At 41.1% G+C, this 15,046-nt stretch overlaps 1 protein-coding gene across 1 annotated transcript in view; it reads left to right on the forward strand.

The window, feature by feature from the left end:
• The first annotated feature begins 12,753 nt into the window (after nt 1-12,753).
• Nucleotides 12,754-15,046, forward strand: part of lamb1b (laminin, beta 1b) — a 34,886-nt gene continuing 32,593 nt past the window's right edge. The window contains exons 1-2 of the mRNA XM_044342935.1: nt 12,754-13,686; nt 14,168-14,340. Coding sequence (XP_044198870.1) covers nt 13,521-13,686; nt 14,168-14,340 — 339 coding nt within the window. The 5' untranslated portion in view covers nt 12,754-13,520. The remainder of the gene's footprint in view (nt 13,687-14,167; nt 14,341-15,046) is intronic.

Consider the following 15,046-nt stretch of genomic DNA (forward strand, 5'->3'; position numbering starts at 1 on the left):
GACAATGACCTCTTATCAGGCAGAGGAGAACAACAACATCACACTGGAATGGATGTTTTCAACCACATCCAACAGTTCCTCCACATCACTTAACATCACCTGTAAACTGATAGATGTTAATTACCCAGTCCTGTATCAGCTACGTGATGGTGTTGAGGTCTCAGAGTCTCAGGATGTAAAGTTTGCAGGACGAGTTCAGTGTGACAAAGACGCCCTCAGAGAAGGACGAATCAGACTTCATGTGTCCAGACTCAGGACTGATGACTCGGGTCTGTACCGGTGTACAGTGGGAACAGATGACGAGAAGAACACTACCGGATGCCGACTCAGTGTCACTGGTAAGATGATTCAGTAGAACTCAGGAAGCCTTTTATTAATGCAAGTTATCAGTGATGTACTGACTGGACTGCTAAACTTTATGAGTGTAGCTGTATTGTTAAGATTTATAAATACAACATAAAATATGCTGTATGTGAACACAAACATCACCAGGTTCAAGCACAAATGGTTCAGATTTTCATTTTGGACTCGAGCAAGTGTGAAGTGTCACAAGTAGGAGAGTTGAATGTTGAGATAACAGAATTTGTGAAACAGAAGTACAATTATTATTATTTTATGTCCTTTACAGCAGCTGTTGATCAGCCCAAACCACAACCAGAGAGTCAGGGAAGGATCGGCCTCTACGTTGGACTGACAGCAGCTGTACTACTCGCTGTCTGTGCTGGACTCTACTTTGCCTTCAGACTTCGTTCTAACCCTGATGAGAGAAGATGAACACAGTTATATTTTGGGGGACATAAACCTGTAGGACTCAAAACCATTACATTTGCTATTTTAAGCTCTTTAAGTATCTATGTGCTTTGAACTAATGTGGCTCGTTACATTAGTACAACTTATTAATTACACACTGCATTTACTGTTAACACTATGAACATTTACACATTCCAGGTCATTATTTTGCACATTTCATTTAATTCTCTTTAATTTACAGTTTAAAGCCGTGGCTTCTCACTTACAATATAATTTTGTGTATATTTGAACTGTTATGCACCACAACATTCAGGCAAATTCCTTGTCAATTTTGATATCAATTTTTGGTAACGCTTAGATTACGGTCATCAACGTACAGTGTAATTACTCCGTAGTTACAGTGTAATCTTTTGTATTAAGGGTGTACCAGTACAGTACGTACCAATACATACATGTAGGTACAAGATGTGAAGTTATGGAATAAGGGGGCAACAATTTACGTACTTATAAAGAACTTATACTGTACTTTATACTTTAACTGCCGGGTACTTATTCTATTATTACGGAGTATGTACAACTTACTGAGCAATAATCTGGAAATTTGGAAAGAATTAAGAGAGAATTAACTCTCTAGTTATTGTTTAACTACTAGGTACCTATTCTGTTATTACCAACCAAAGATGTCACTCACTTGTGTTTTGATGTAAAGACATGTTAACAATTCTGAAGTCATTAAAATGTTGAAAGTCTTCTCTCTGGCATTTGTTTTCATCCAGCATTACGGCTCCTCAAGTTATACGCTTTTTCAGCTCTGTGCACAGCCTCCACAAATTTGATTTGTGGTGAACGTGGAAACTGTCATGTAAGCTTTGAATAAACTGTCAGAGTCCAGTAACCAGACAGATTCAGCACCGCAAGGACAGGAAGTGTGGAAAGATGATCCGTCTCAGCAGAGCCAAGGAGGTGCGCCCAGCTCTCATGTGATGATGTTCATTTCACAAATGACCAAACTGCCAAATCTGTTGCAGATTAGACACAGAAGGCATAGGAATTATTGCTGGTGAGAAAGACACTTCTGTGCTCTGTGGGATGAGTGATTGGCACTGTCAGATTCAAGAGTGAATTTAAAGGCTTTTGTCCATTTTAAAAGATGGATTAAGGATATTTTGTTTTTGGTGTTGTTTTGGAGCCTAATGTGTTTTTAAAATAGGATAGGTAGGATAATATAATGAAGGTCCATTTTGGACATTATACTGGGCAATTGATGTTTAAATCAAATGTTTCATGTTCCCTGTATGCCAGCATTCAGCCTCTGTTCAACAGTGCAGTATGAGGAATAGTTCAGAAGTAACGTGGGAAACTTGAGAGGCTGAAACTTATGTGTGTTTGAAAAATGATTTATTGCATTGTTTGTCTTACCTTTTTTTATTTACCCCATTGTAACACTTAAATTTCCCTTTGGAGATTAAAAATATCAATCAATTAAGTATCTATCTATCTGTCTAACTATCTATCTAATGCTGCTAACTGAATCATTGGATGTTTTACGTCATATTTTCTACATAATTACGCCCACACGCTTTTTTTTCAACGATGTTTCTGCAGCCTCCTGCCACTGACAAGGTTTTTGCGGCTGTTGAGAAGGTCTTATTGTGGTCTTGCCCTGGTCCTGTTGTCATGCGGGTTTTTAATGCATAGCGGTTAGCCGCAGGGCTCACTCCTTCGTGTGGTGTGGGAGGGGGTGTGCTTCTTTTACTTCTCCAGTATTTCACATCTGTAACTATTCTCTGTAACTATTGTCTATTAATGTGACTCAGGCAGGTCTTTTAGATTAATATCTGAATTTTACATTAATGTCGTTCAGGTGTCACTGAGTGTATCAGGGATTTCAAAGAAACATCAGTACTGAAGTTCTGTTTGTGTCTTACAGCTGTTGTGTGTCAGATTCTTTCCTTTGACTTTATTGAATACCTGCAGAAGCAACAGAAAATGTAAGTACGTCTTTAAATAAAGGGTCTGTTTTGTTTTTCTAACAACCCCTAATCAGTTCAGTTCAATATAGGTTTGTGACAGTGGGAATGTAACTTGTGTAATTTCTCTCTTTCTATGACTCTCTCTCTCTCTCTCTCTCTCTCTCTGAGTGCATGCTGGGAGTGAGCGTGGTGAGTGCGGTGGAGAGTTTGCTCTGTGAGTGACTGAGTTTTTTTCTATCTTTTTTTTTATGTGTATTTTCTTGTGTATGTAAAGTCACTGTGAATCGTGTTGTTTTGTGAGTCTTTCACTGTGTCTGGGTGAGGTTTGGGTGGTGTAGGTGGCGGGGCCGCCGGTGCAGCCAAACAAGTTGAAGGCAGAGTGAAAAAGGTGTCAAAGTCAGTGACAGAGTGTCCATCCTCTCAACCAGAGGAAAGGTTCCACTCTGGCTGTGAAAATGAGACCTCTGAGAACTTAGAGAGTGGATATTCTTTCATTAGAGTACAAAAGTTCTTACAGGACACAAAGGGGCTGAGACAAGTCAAGGTGGACAATTATTTTCCAGACTTGCAACTTTTTCTGGACTCAGTAAAAGTTTACATGAAAAACACAGAAGAGTTTGGGCAGCCTGTTTTCTCTGATCAAGAGATCTACAGACTGAAAAAAATAGTTCTTTTTCCCACGTTTGGCCATTTTTGCACATGTGCACTTTAAATATTGGCACTTTAAATCTGAATGGAGCGAGGGATATCACCAAGAGAGCCTCTCTGTTTAGTCTGATTGGTATGAAACATTTGAATGTTACTTTTGTTCAGGAAACTCACAGTACTGAAGAAATTGCTGCTGAATGGAGGAGAGAGTGCATGGGGGAGGTTTTTCTCAGTCATAAGAGCAGCATGAGTGATGGGGTTGGAATTTTATTTAACCAAAATTTTAATTCCATTAACATTGATGTTGAGGAAGTTGTGGCAGGAAGAATTTTATAAGAGCTGATTTTGGAAAAGTTAAAATGGTATTTATCAACCTTTACGCACCAACTGTAGGGTCTGAAAGACTTGACTTTTATAACGTTTTAAGTGATGTAATTAAACAATGTCATCCTGATGAGTTTCTGTTCCTTGGAGGGGATTTTAACTGTACGGAAAACCCAAAAATGGACAGGAACCATCCAGAGCCACACGTGGCTTCTAAAAATTGCATTTTAAAGTTAAGTGAAGCTCATGAGCTGAGTGACGTGTGGAGAGCTTTTCATAAAAGCCACCGTCAGTACACCTGGGTCCACACTAAGGACAACCTTTTGTCCATGGCCAGGCTCGATAGGTTTAATTGCTTTAAACATCACTTAAATGTTTTTAGAAGTTCTTTTATAAGTCCAGTTGGTTTTTCTGACCACTCTTTGGTTCAGTGTTCTGTTTTTATCAAGCAGATACAATCTGGCAGTGCTTATTGGCATTTTAACACATCGCTTTTATCAGATGGAAATTTTAAAGATGTTTTTAATTTCTTTTGGAAAAATTTTAGTGAAACAAAATCCCTCTACAGCTCCTTGCAACAATGGTGGGATAATGGGAAAAGTCAGATCCAAAAACTATGTCTACAGTACACTTTCAATGTCTCCAAAAACTTGGCCAGGTCTATAAGAGCTCTGGAGAGAGAAGTGGTGGAGTTGCAGGCTTTTGCAGATTCCACAGGAGAAAGAGGACACATTGAGAACCTCAAGACTAAAAGGTCTGTCTTGGCTGACTTGCTGGGTACCTCTGCAAGGGGCGCTGTGGTGCGCAGTAGGTTTCAAAATGTGGCTTTGATGGACGCTCCCTCTCACTTTTTCTTTGGGTTGGAGCGGAAAAATGGGCAGAGGAGGCAGATGATGTCAGTACACTCACATACTGGGCAGCTGCTGCAGGAGTCGGCTGACATTCGCAGGTTTGCAGCGAGTTTTTATGGTGACTTATTCAGGGCGGAGTACACCGAGAATCCGGAGGTGTCTCATTTCTTCTATGCAGATCTGCCAAAGGTCTCGGAGGATGCCAACGCAGAGCTGGGGAATGAGATATCGTCTGAAGACTGTATGCTGCACTGCAGGGCTTGCGGGGTGGAACTTCCCCAGGCATTGATGGTCTGCCTGCCGACTTCTATAAGACTTTCTGGTCGGTGCTTGGTGGGTGCCTCAAAGTTGCAGAAGAGCAGTCCTGACTCTCCTCCCTAAAAAAGGAGAGTTACAGGATATTAAAAACTGGCGTCCTGTTTCTCTCCTCTGCACCGACTATAAGCTTCTGTCCAAGGTTCTGGCCAACAGGATGAGGAAGGTGATGGAGCAGGTCATTCATGAGGATCAGACCTACTGTGTACCTGGCAGGTTGGTAACAGACAACATAGCGTTAATTAGAGATGTTGTGGACCTCTCCAGTTCTTTGGGGTTAGATCTTGGACTGATATCCATAGATCAACAAAAGGCTTTTGACCGGGTTGAACATATGTACCTGTGGCAAACACTCAGAGCTTTTGGTTTCAATCCAGGTCTGATAGCCCAGATCCAGGCTTTGTATGTAGACATTGAAAGTGTACTTAAAATAAATGATGGTTTAAGTGCTCCTTTTAAGGTGGGGAGGGGGGTTAGACAAGGTTGCCCCCTCTCAGGCATGTTGTACTCATTGGCCTTAGAGCCTTTTTTACACAAACTAAGAACACGACTCTCTGGTTTTAATCTCCCTGGTTCCAAATCTGTTGTTAAGCTTTCTGCCTATGCTGATGATGTCATAGTGCTGGTCCAAAAACAAAGTGACATTGACTCTTTAGTTGACAGTGTGGAAAACTTTGGTCTGATCTCTTCTTCAAAAGTTAATTGGGAAAAAAGTGAAGCTCTGATGGTAGGTGATGGTTTAAAGCAGCTCAGCTTACCTGGGAGGCTCACCTGGAAAAAAGGAGGCATAAAATACCTCGGGGTATACCTCAGAGATCCCACCACTGTCTCTAAGAACTGGGAAAATGTTTTAGAGAAAGCTGAAGGAAAACTGAAAAAATGGAAGTGGATTTTACCAAAGTTGTCTTTTAGAGGTCGTGTTCTGGTTATTAATAATCTGATTTCTTCTATGTTGTGGCACCGTCCTCCAGCTAACCTTCTGTCAAACATCCAGAGGGTAATCGTGGACTTTTTCTGGGATCATCTCCACTGGATCCCACAGAGTGTCTTGTTCTTATCTAAAGACGATGGAGGACAAGGACTGATTCACCTGGCCAGTAGGGGCGCTGTTTTCCGCCTCCAGCACATTCAGAGACTGCTGACCGGCCCTGCTGATCTGGTGTGGAGGCCTGTGGCTCGGGCGATCCTGGGCCAAGGTGGAGGTCAAGGGTTAACTGAGAATTTGTTTTTAATGGATCTACAGAACCGCAGACTGAGTGGGCTTTCTGATTTTTATCAGGGGCTGTTCAGGGTGTGGGGCATGTTTAAGAAGCACAGGCCGCTGAGTGAAAGCTCATTGTACTGGATTTTAAAGGAACCTGTCGTTTATGGACTACGTTTTAAAACACTCTGTGGACTGGGAACCTCAATGATGGAGAGGTTTGTCTCCTCCAGAGTCGTCACACTGGGTCAGCTGGTGAGACTGTGTGGACCTAAGCTAGAGATGGTTTCTGCTCTGGCTTCTCAGCTGGGAGTATTTTCAGAGAGACTCCTAACCAACCAGCTCAGAGTGTGGAGAGACCAGCTCTCACAGACTGAACAGAACCTCTTGGTCTCATACTGCCAGGGCTCTGTTTTACCCACCGACTCTGATCCTTTTCCAGCAATCACACTGACTCCTGATTTTAAAGACTGTTCTGGTGTTTTGTTGAACTGTGCTGTACCTGGAGGTGTAAATTTGAATGGTTTAACTGGAAAAATGATGTACCAGCTGTTGGTAAAGATCGTGAACAAAGCCAAGTTGAGGGGGCGTGCTGGCACTACATGGAGGTCTCACCTGGGTCTGAGTGCTGAGGTGAGGCCTCAATGGAGAGCACTTTATAAAACCCTGTTAACCAGGAAGGTGGGAGACTTACAGTGGAGGGTTTTACATGGTGTCCTGCCTGTAAATGCTTTTATTTCTGTTTTAAATCCAAGTGTTTCTGAGTGTTGTCCTTTCTGTCCCCAGAGAGAAACTGTTTTTCACTGTTTTTTGGAATGTGTGAGGTTAACTCCTCTGTTTCTGTTCTTGGAGAAGCTCTTTGGTGAGTTTGGGGAATTTTTCTCCAAAGAGGTTTTCATCCTGGGGCATAAATTCTCGAGGAGGACTCGTGATAAGTTCCAGTTGTTCAACTTTCTGTTGGGCCAAGCTAAGATGGCCATTTATATCAGCAGAAAGAACAAGATAAATGATTCTTTGGACTTTGATGTTATCACCATACTGATCAGAATGATAACAAGCAGACTGAAAATTCATCACAACTATTACAAGTTGATGAATGATCTGGACTGTTTTGTCTCTGTGTGGTGTTATAAAAATGTTCTGTGCTCCATTGATAAGGAGGAGCTCTGCTTTGGACGCATGCTGGGCTGAATCTGGTGTTGTTGTTTTTTTAATGCTTTGTTGATCTGATGACTAGATAAATAAAGGTGTTTTAAAAATTCAAAAATTCTCTCTCTCTCTCTCTCTCTCTCTCTCTCTCTCTCTTCCTCCGTACGTGTGTACAAGACCTAGAAGCCACTTTGTTGTTAAAAGTGTTTTGTGGAGCCATGCAAGGAACCATGAAGTGTTAAAAAAAACACATCAGTAGCAAGAGCAAGTATTGTAGTTTTCCTGGTATGTGGCCTATCTATTGAGGTAGTTGGTGCCCCACCAATTTTTTACATATAAAAACACCATTAGGTATATGTATTTCACCATGGTATCCATGGTAACTGTTGTTTCCTGCTTGAGGTGGAGAGGGATGTGTCTGCCCCCTACGGTTCATTTTTTCCTTTCACACCCTCCCCTTAATGCACAGTAGCACAAGTATTGACAAGCACTCAAATATTTCCTCTTTCCTCCTCTTTGGCACCATCTTGTGACGCTGAAGATTTTTAAATGTATTCAGAGATAAACTCTGGTTTTCTGTAATTGATGCTGTAGATTTTTCTTCTCACACCTGTGATGACTGAACTTTGACCTCATGTGTTCATGACTCCTCTCCTCTGTCTCCTCTCACAGGACGAAGATGATCTGCAGGATCCTTCTGTTCATCAGCCTGACCTCCTGTGTCTGTGGTTAGTTTACAACTTTACTTTAATATCCATAAACATAAATAAACAAAATACATTTTCAGCCTCACTAACAGATTTTATGACCATCATCTTTAAATCTGAGTGATAACATTGGCAAAATGCCTTCTCAGTTTGTCTGGTCCTCACTTTCCCTCTCTGTCTCCTCAACAGCAACATGTGTATTGGATGTGACAAAGACCCCCTATCAGGTAGAGGAGAACAACAACATCACACTGGAATGGATGTTTTCAACCAAACCCAACAGTTCCTCCACTTCACGCAACATCTTCTGTAAACTGATAGATGTTAAATACCCAAACCCCCCAGTCCTGTATCATCTACGTGATGGTGTTGAGGTCTCAGAGTCTCAGGATGTAAAGTTTGCAGGACGAGTTCAGTGTGACAAAGACGCCCTCAGTGAAGGACGAATCCGAATCAAACTTCATGTGTCCAGACTCAGGACTGACGACTCGGGTCTGTACATGTGTACAGTGGGAAAAGGTGACAAGAAGAGCTCTGGCAGATGCCGACTCAGTGTCACTGGTAAGATGATCCAGTAGAACTCAGGAAGCCTTTTTTTTAATGCAAGTTATCAGTGATGTAGTGACTGGACTGCTAAACTTTATGAGTGTAGCTGTATTGTTAAGATTTATAAATACAACATAAAATATGCTGTATGTGAACACAAACATCACCAGGTTCAAGCACAAATGGTTCAGATTTTCATTTTGGACTCGAGCAAGTGTGAAATGTCACAAGTAGGAGAGTTGAATGTTGAGATAACAGAATTTGTGAAACAGTACAATTATTATTATTTTATGTCCTTTACAGCAGCTGTTGATCAGCCCAAACCACAACCAGAGAGTCAGGGAAGGATCGGCCTCTACGTTGGACTGACAGCAGCTGTACTACTCGCTGTCTGTGCTGGACTCTACTTTGCCTTCAGACTTCGTTCTAACCCTGATGAGAGAAGATGAACACAGTTATATTTTGGGGGACATAAACCTGTAGGACTCAAAACCATTACATTTGCTATTTTAAGCTCTTTAAGTATCTATTTGCTTTGAACTAATGTAGCTCGTTACATTAGTACAACATATTAATTACACACTGCATTTACTGTTAACACTATGTACATTTACACATTCCAGGTCATTATTTTGTACATTTCATTTAATTCTCTTTAGTTTACAGTTTAAAGCCGTGGCTTCTCACTTACAATATAGTTTTGTTAACTGTTATGCACCACAACATTCAGGCAAATTCCTTGTCAATTTTGATATCAATTTTTGGTAACGCTTAGATTACGGTCATCAACGTACAGTGTAATTACTCCGTAGTTACAGTGTAATCTTTTGTATTAAAGGTGTACCAGTACAGTACGTACCAATACATACATGTAGGTACAAGATGTGAAGTTATGGAATAAGGGGGCAACAATTTACGTACTTATAAAGAACTTATACTGTACTTTATACTTTAACTGCTGGGTACTTATTCTGTTATTACAGAGTATGTACAATTTATTGAGCAATAATCCGGAAATTTGGAAAGAATTAAGAGAGAATTAACACTCTAGTTATTGTTTAACTACTAGGTATCTATTCTGTTATTACCAACCAAAGATGTCACTCACTTGTGTTTTGATGTAAAGACATGTTAACAATTCTGAAGTCATTAAAATGTTGAAAGTCTTCTCTCTGGCATTTGTTTTCACCCGGCATTACGGCTCCTCAAGGTATTAGCTTTTTCAGCTATGTGCACAGCCTCTTTTACATTCTTTGTCAAACCAGTGGTTCTTTTTTGTTGTTTTTCTTTTGTTTGTTTATATTTTGGACAGCCTCACATATGCCTTCAGTAGTGGGAGGGTATTCTATAAGCTCTTCTAATAATAATGTAATCTCCTCACTATTGCTTGCCTCTTGGTATTGCTCAGTGCTGTCTGGGGCCCAGCTGTATGTCCTGGGTATGTTAAACAGCTTGCTGGGTTTTATGTGTGTGTGATATTGTTGTGTTTGAGGAAGAGGGTGATTTGGTTGTGGTCTGATAAAGGGGTTTAGAGGCTTGACTGTGAATGCACTGAAAGAGAAGGGATCCATGTCTGTGAACATGTTATCTACAGTGCTGTAGCCACAAGTTGAACAATAAGTGAACCTTTCCAAAGAGTCCCCTCTTACCCAAACAGTGATAATATACAGACTGAGGCTTCTGCAGAATTGTTACAGCTCCCTCCCATTACTGTTAATCACAGTGTCAAAGTTGTTTCTAGGAGGCAGATGTAAGTGAATAGTAGGAGCTTGCTGGGTGATAAAGCTGTCCCCTTGACTACTAGTGACTTCAGGTTGTATACCAATCTGGGCATTAAAATCATCACAGATTATTATATTTCCTGCCCCTGGTAATATGTCATCAGAGAAGTAAGGGGACTCAGATGGGGGGATGTAAACAGCACATAGATATATATCTTTCAGTATAGGGATAAGATCTCTTTTTATTTTCAGCCAAATATAGTTTTTTCCGATTTTGAAAAATTGTACTGAATTGTGTAAATTCGATCATTATTATTTATGCTATTTACAAAATCAGAGGTTTTACTCTTCAGGCCAAAGACTGAGTGTGTGTGTGTGTGAGTTAGAGTTTAAGGGACTTTGGTCCTGTAAAAAAAAAAAAATCTCTTTTTAGAGTTTTTTTTTTTAGAAGATTGTTTATTAATTGTTTTATTTATTATGTATTTATGTCTTATTTATGTGTTTTTACTATTTAATATTTATTCAACTGCATTCCTAATATGAATTGTTGGTTGAATTGGTTGAAGTCTTTTATTATGGGATTTCCCTCTAACATCTGATCTGTTTGATCAGGTGCTTGCTTATGCTTGAGAGGGTTTCTATTTCTTTCATTGCTTGATAGGTTGTGTAAGGACACCTGTCTTCCCAGGGTCTGAGACAAAAAGTTACTGTAGCCGACATGGTTACGGCCTGTCAGCAATAAAGTATTAAAAGTATCACACCTCCCCTGTACTTCACAGTTTATTAGCTAGGCCATAGATAAGGGTATTAGAAATGAACAGCCAGCGCGCCTAGAACAGTTATCAACCTCTTGCCTATAAAACGATTAATACAGGCACAGAACAACTCTTGGCTGGGATTCACAGGATACGTGAGCAGCGTGTGTGCATCGCGGCGCCATGGAAACAGGAGGAGAGCAGCATGTTTTTCCATGTTTTTCCCATGGAAACAGGAGGAGAGCAGCATGTTTTTCCATGGGCGCCACGACGTTCTCGTGCTCACGTATCCTGTGTGAGCAGCGCGTGTGAACTTTGACATTCTCAGATGGAAGAAAAGCTGATACTTTTTTGTGTTTCTGAATTTCCTGAATTATATGATACAAGTTTGTGTTCGTATGGAGACCTCGGGAGGAAAGCCCTGTCTTGGAAACAGGTTTCCACTCAAGTAGGCTGTCAGGTGTGTTTTAATAGTCACGTAGCTTGTTGTACATGGACAATATGTGTAAATATAGCTTAGGTTTGTTACGTGTTCCCCGTCAATGGCTCTAACGTTACATACCTATAAAAGTTTCTTAATTGAAGTAATGATATATAATTTTCATACAGAATATTTTGTTGTCACAGAAAACTTATCACATTTTCTCCACTTGTTTAGAGGATGAGTGTAAAAGGAGATGGAAGAATCTCAGGGACACATTTATTAAGGAGAGAAAGACAATGAGAGAAAAGAAGAGTGGTGCAGGGGCAGAACAAAAGACAATGTGGAGGTATTTCTCAATCATGAGTTTTCTAGACCCTCATGTCAGAGAGAGGCCCACTTCCTCCAACACGTCCCAGTCCCTACAAGAGAGACCCTCTACTCCCCCGGTTACCTCAGCACCCCTGGCTACTCAGTCATCATCATCTGGTACCCCATCTGACACAGAAACATCATGCTACCCCAGGTGTTGAAAGTGCTAAACCAGTCTCCAGATGAGGATGAGCTATTTCTTTTGAGTCTGGCCCCATGCCTCAGAAAGCTGTCAAGTGAAAAGAGGAGTGAATTAAAAATCAAACCACCAGAGGAGCCCCAGGCACACTCGGGCACAAATCAACATCGAAGTTCTGCAGCACTGCAGGGGTCACTGGTCCAGGATTTAGCTGAACCTCTCCGGAGAGCAGGATCAGCATGAAGAGGAGACCTGCTATTCTTATTCTTGGAAATGGGGTGGCAGATGACCGGTCCACTGGAGGAGTGATTCGCTGTGGTACCTGGACTCGCCGCAGGACAGAGGAATAGATTGCAAAATATCCCAGTAAATTATGATGAAAACTCACTGTAGGAGTGTCAACTGGCAATGAGTCATCCTTTATCCCAACTTCAATTGACTATTCAACTATTCAACTATTGACTGCTCTGGCCAGACAGTCACTTACAGGCAATACAGCAATGAGTGCCAACTGAGGTCCAAAGAGCACTCCGAGAAACACAGCCCAGGTGTTTTTGCTGATGAACTTTGCTTTGCACTTGACACAGGTTTTGACAGGCATGCTCTGTGGTACAATAAACAGCATCGGAGGACAGTCCTATGTAGCAATCCCATCCAGGATCCCGGTGGCCAGAGGGTAGAAGCTCCTCTTAAGCCCCTCAGCACCGGCCCGGTGCACCTGGAACCTCCTCTTGACCTCAGCGGGGAGAAGAGGTCGCCATCCGATCCATGTGGCCAAGACCGTTTCCTTCGATGTTGAGATGGGTGTACAGATGGTCTTACTTGATGTTTAATCGGATGTTTATGTTTGAAAACCTGGTAGCAGAGTCGGCAGGGGGATGAGCTGAGCTGTGGATATCAGAAATGTTCATTTTGACTTGGAAGAATTCTGCAATAAATATCCAGTCTAGCTATTAAATGTTAAAACGGCTTGCCATAGATGCCAGCAAACTACGAGCTAGCCAAACTAACGTGAGCTATTTAAATGAACTGGTAAAAAAGGCGGCTCACACAGATAGATTGGTCTCAAGATTAACAGTCTGAATAACACATGAAACAGGTGCAAACAATTAAGATAGTTTGGCACCGAAAATGTAGTTTAGCAAGTCTCTAAAATATCATTTAATATGACATATCATACGATGAAAATATAAAGTATGAACATTTGAAACATCATAAAATTATTAATTATCCCAGACCATGCAGAGGGACACACCTTAAAACAGTGAAATCCTTATCAATCTGTGTTGTTCCCACGCCACCCGCTACGCCACTAGATGGCAGTGTTGCACTATTTTATATAATTTAACCAGGCTTATTCTACTCTGTTATACATAAATGGTGTGTAGCATATTCTTAATTAAATAAATTATTTAAATCAATTGACTTCACTGCTACACTGCACTTCCTCTGACAGTAAAGACAGGCTGCTCACCTGGACTTTTTATTTCCATTTTATCTATCTATCTATCTATCTATCTATCTATCTATCTATCTATCTATCTATCTATCTATCTATCTATCTAACCAACCAGCAGAGGGTGCGCTCGTTTCCTGAAGCGCACCAAGGCGCGCTGCTGACAGCTGGGTGGAGTTGGTTGGTGATGGGATGCGGACTTGTACAAGAAAAGTCCCCCTGCTTCGGATTTTACACTTCATACACACACACACGCTCTCTCTCTCTCTCAGCTGCAGGACCCATCAACACAATCAACAAGCTGTCAATGCTCCGGACTTGGAGATGTCGCTCATAATCCACATTTTAACAACTTTGGGTGAGTTGAAGTTTCTTCTTTACACATTTGTTTATGTTAGAAAATAACTGCTGAGGTGCTGTAAGCTCTCTGGGTGGATTTTCATCCTCTGTTGCTGCCAAAATGTTCGCTCTCACGTCTAACTAATGAAAGCCATATGCAAACCATTATTCGCTGTTTCTCACTGTTTTCCCAGAAATTACAGTGTTTCAGAAGGTGAGACGAGGAAAGTTTGAGAGCTAAATAAAAACCTCTCTACTCTTAGTTTTCCACGAGCTGCACACAACCTCAATCTTTGTATCTGTAGAGTGAATCCATGTGATTTTGATTTAAAATGAACAGACCACAAGTCTGCTCTGCTTCTGGGTGTTATGACTGAAAGCAAAAGAAAGACACTGTGCTGTTTTGTGAGAGCGTTCCCCCGTTTAAATTGTTTTTAGAAAGTCTTGCACTTCCCCTGAGTTTGCTATCATCTCACTGACAGCATTTTTCCTCCCTGCAGCACTGTTGTGTCCCGTCAGGGCGCAGCTGCCGGAGTTCGGGGATGTTTGCACGGAAGGCAGCTGCTATCCCGCCACAGGTGACCTGCTGATCGGCCGGGCGCATAAACTCGTCGCCTCCTCCACCTGCGGCCTGGAGAAGCCGGAGCGTTTCTGCATTGTCGGACATCTGGAGGTAAGAAAAGAGCTGCCGCTGCTATAAACCTGCAGAACCAAGCAGGAAATAAACTCTCTGAGCTTGTGACCGGTAAAATAACTCTTATAATAATCTAATAATAAAAAGGGCCTCATGGGTGAGGTATGTCAGCTATTTTTCCAGGAAAATTTCAACCAAAATACAGCAGATATATCAGGATTTTTTTGTCAATGGTGTTTGGGAAATAAAGTTAAAGAAAAAAGCTTCCTATCTTTTTAAATATGTATCTCAAACCTTTATTTAAAAGTCACGATAAAGCTTGAAACTCAGTCAATGAATGACTTAGTTCTGGTGAGGAAATGCTGATCTTGAACTCTGATGAAGAAGTATAAATAGGTTATTTTAAGACACTTAATGTGCGTTTTTTGATGTGCTGCAAGGAGCTGAATGAGCGCTATTGTCCATGAACTTGGAGGGATAATCTTGTTCGATACAGTGGCTACTGTTGAATAGAGGAAGGAGATTTTTCCTCTGGATGTTCTTCAGTTTTTGCTTCTGTCTCTTTTGTGGCTGAAAAGTTACAAAGTAGGAAGCAGAAAATGGACAGATTGAGATAGACGAAACAGAGATGATAACGTGTTGAACAAGGAATAAATAAATAACCCCTAAAATGAAAGTTTTAAATAAAGAAAAAGGCAAAGAGAACAAAGTATCGCATGTATTATTGTCTGCATTTCCCAAGTGG

The sequence above is a fragment of the Thunnus albacares genome, chromosome 23, assembly GCF_914725855.1.
Source record: "Thunnus albacares chromosome 23, fThuAlb1.1, whole genome shotgun sequence".
In the NCBI taxonomy this organism is placed as follows: Eukaryota; Metazoa; Chordata; class Actinopteri; order Scombriformes; family Scombridae; genus Thunnus; species Thunnus albacares.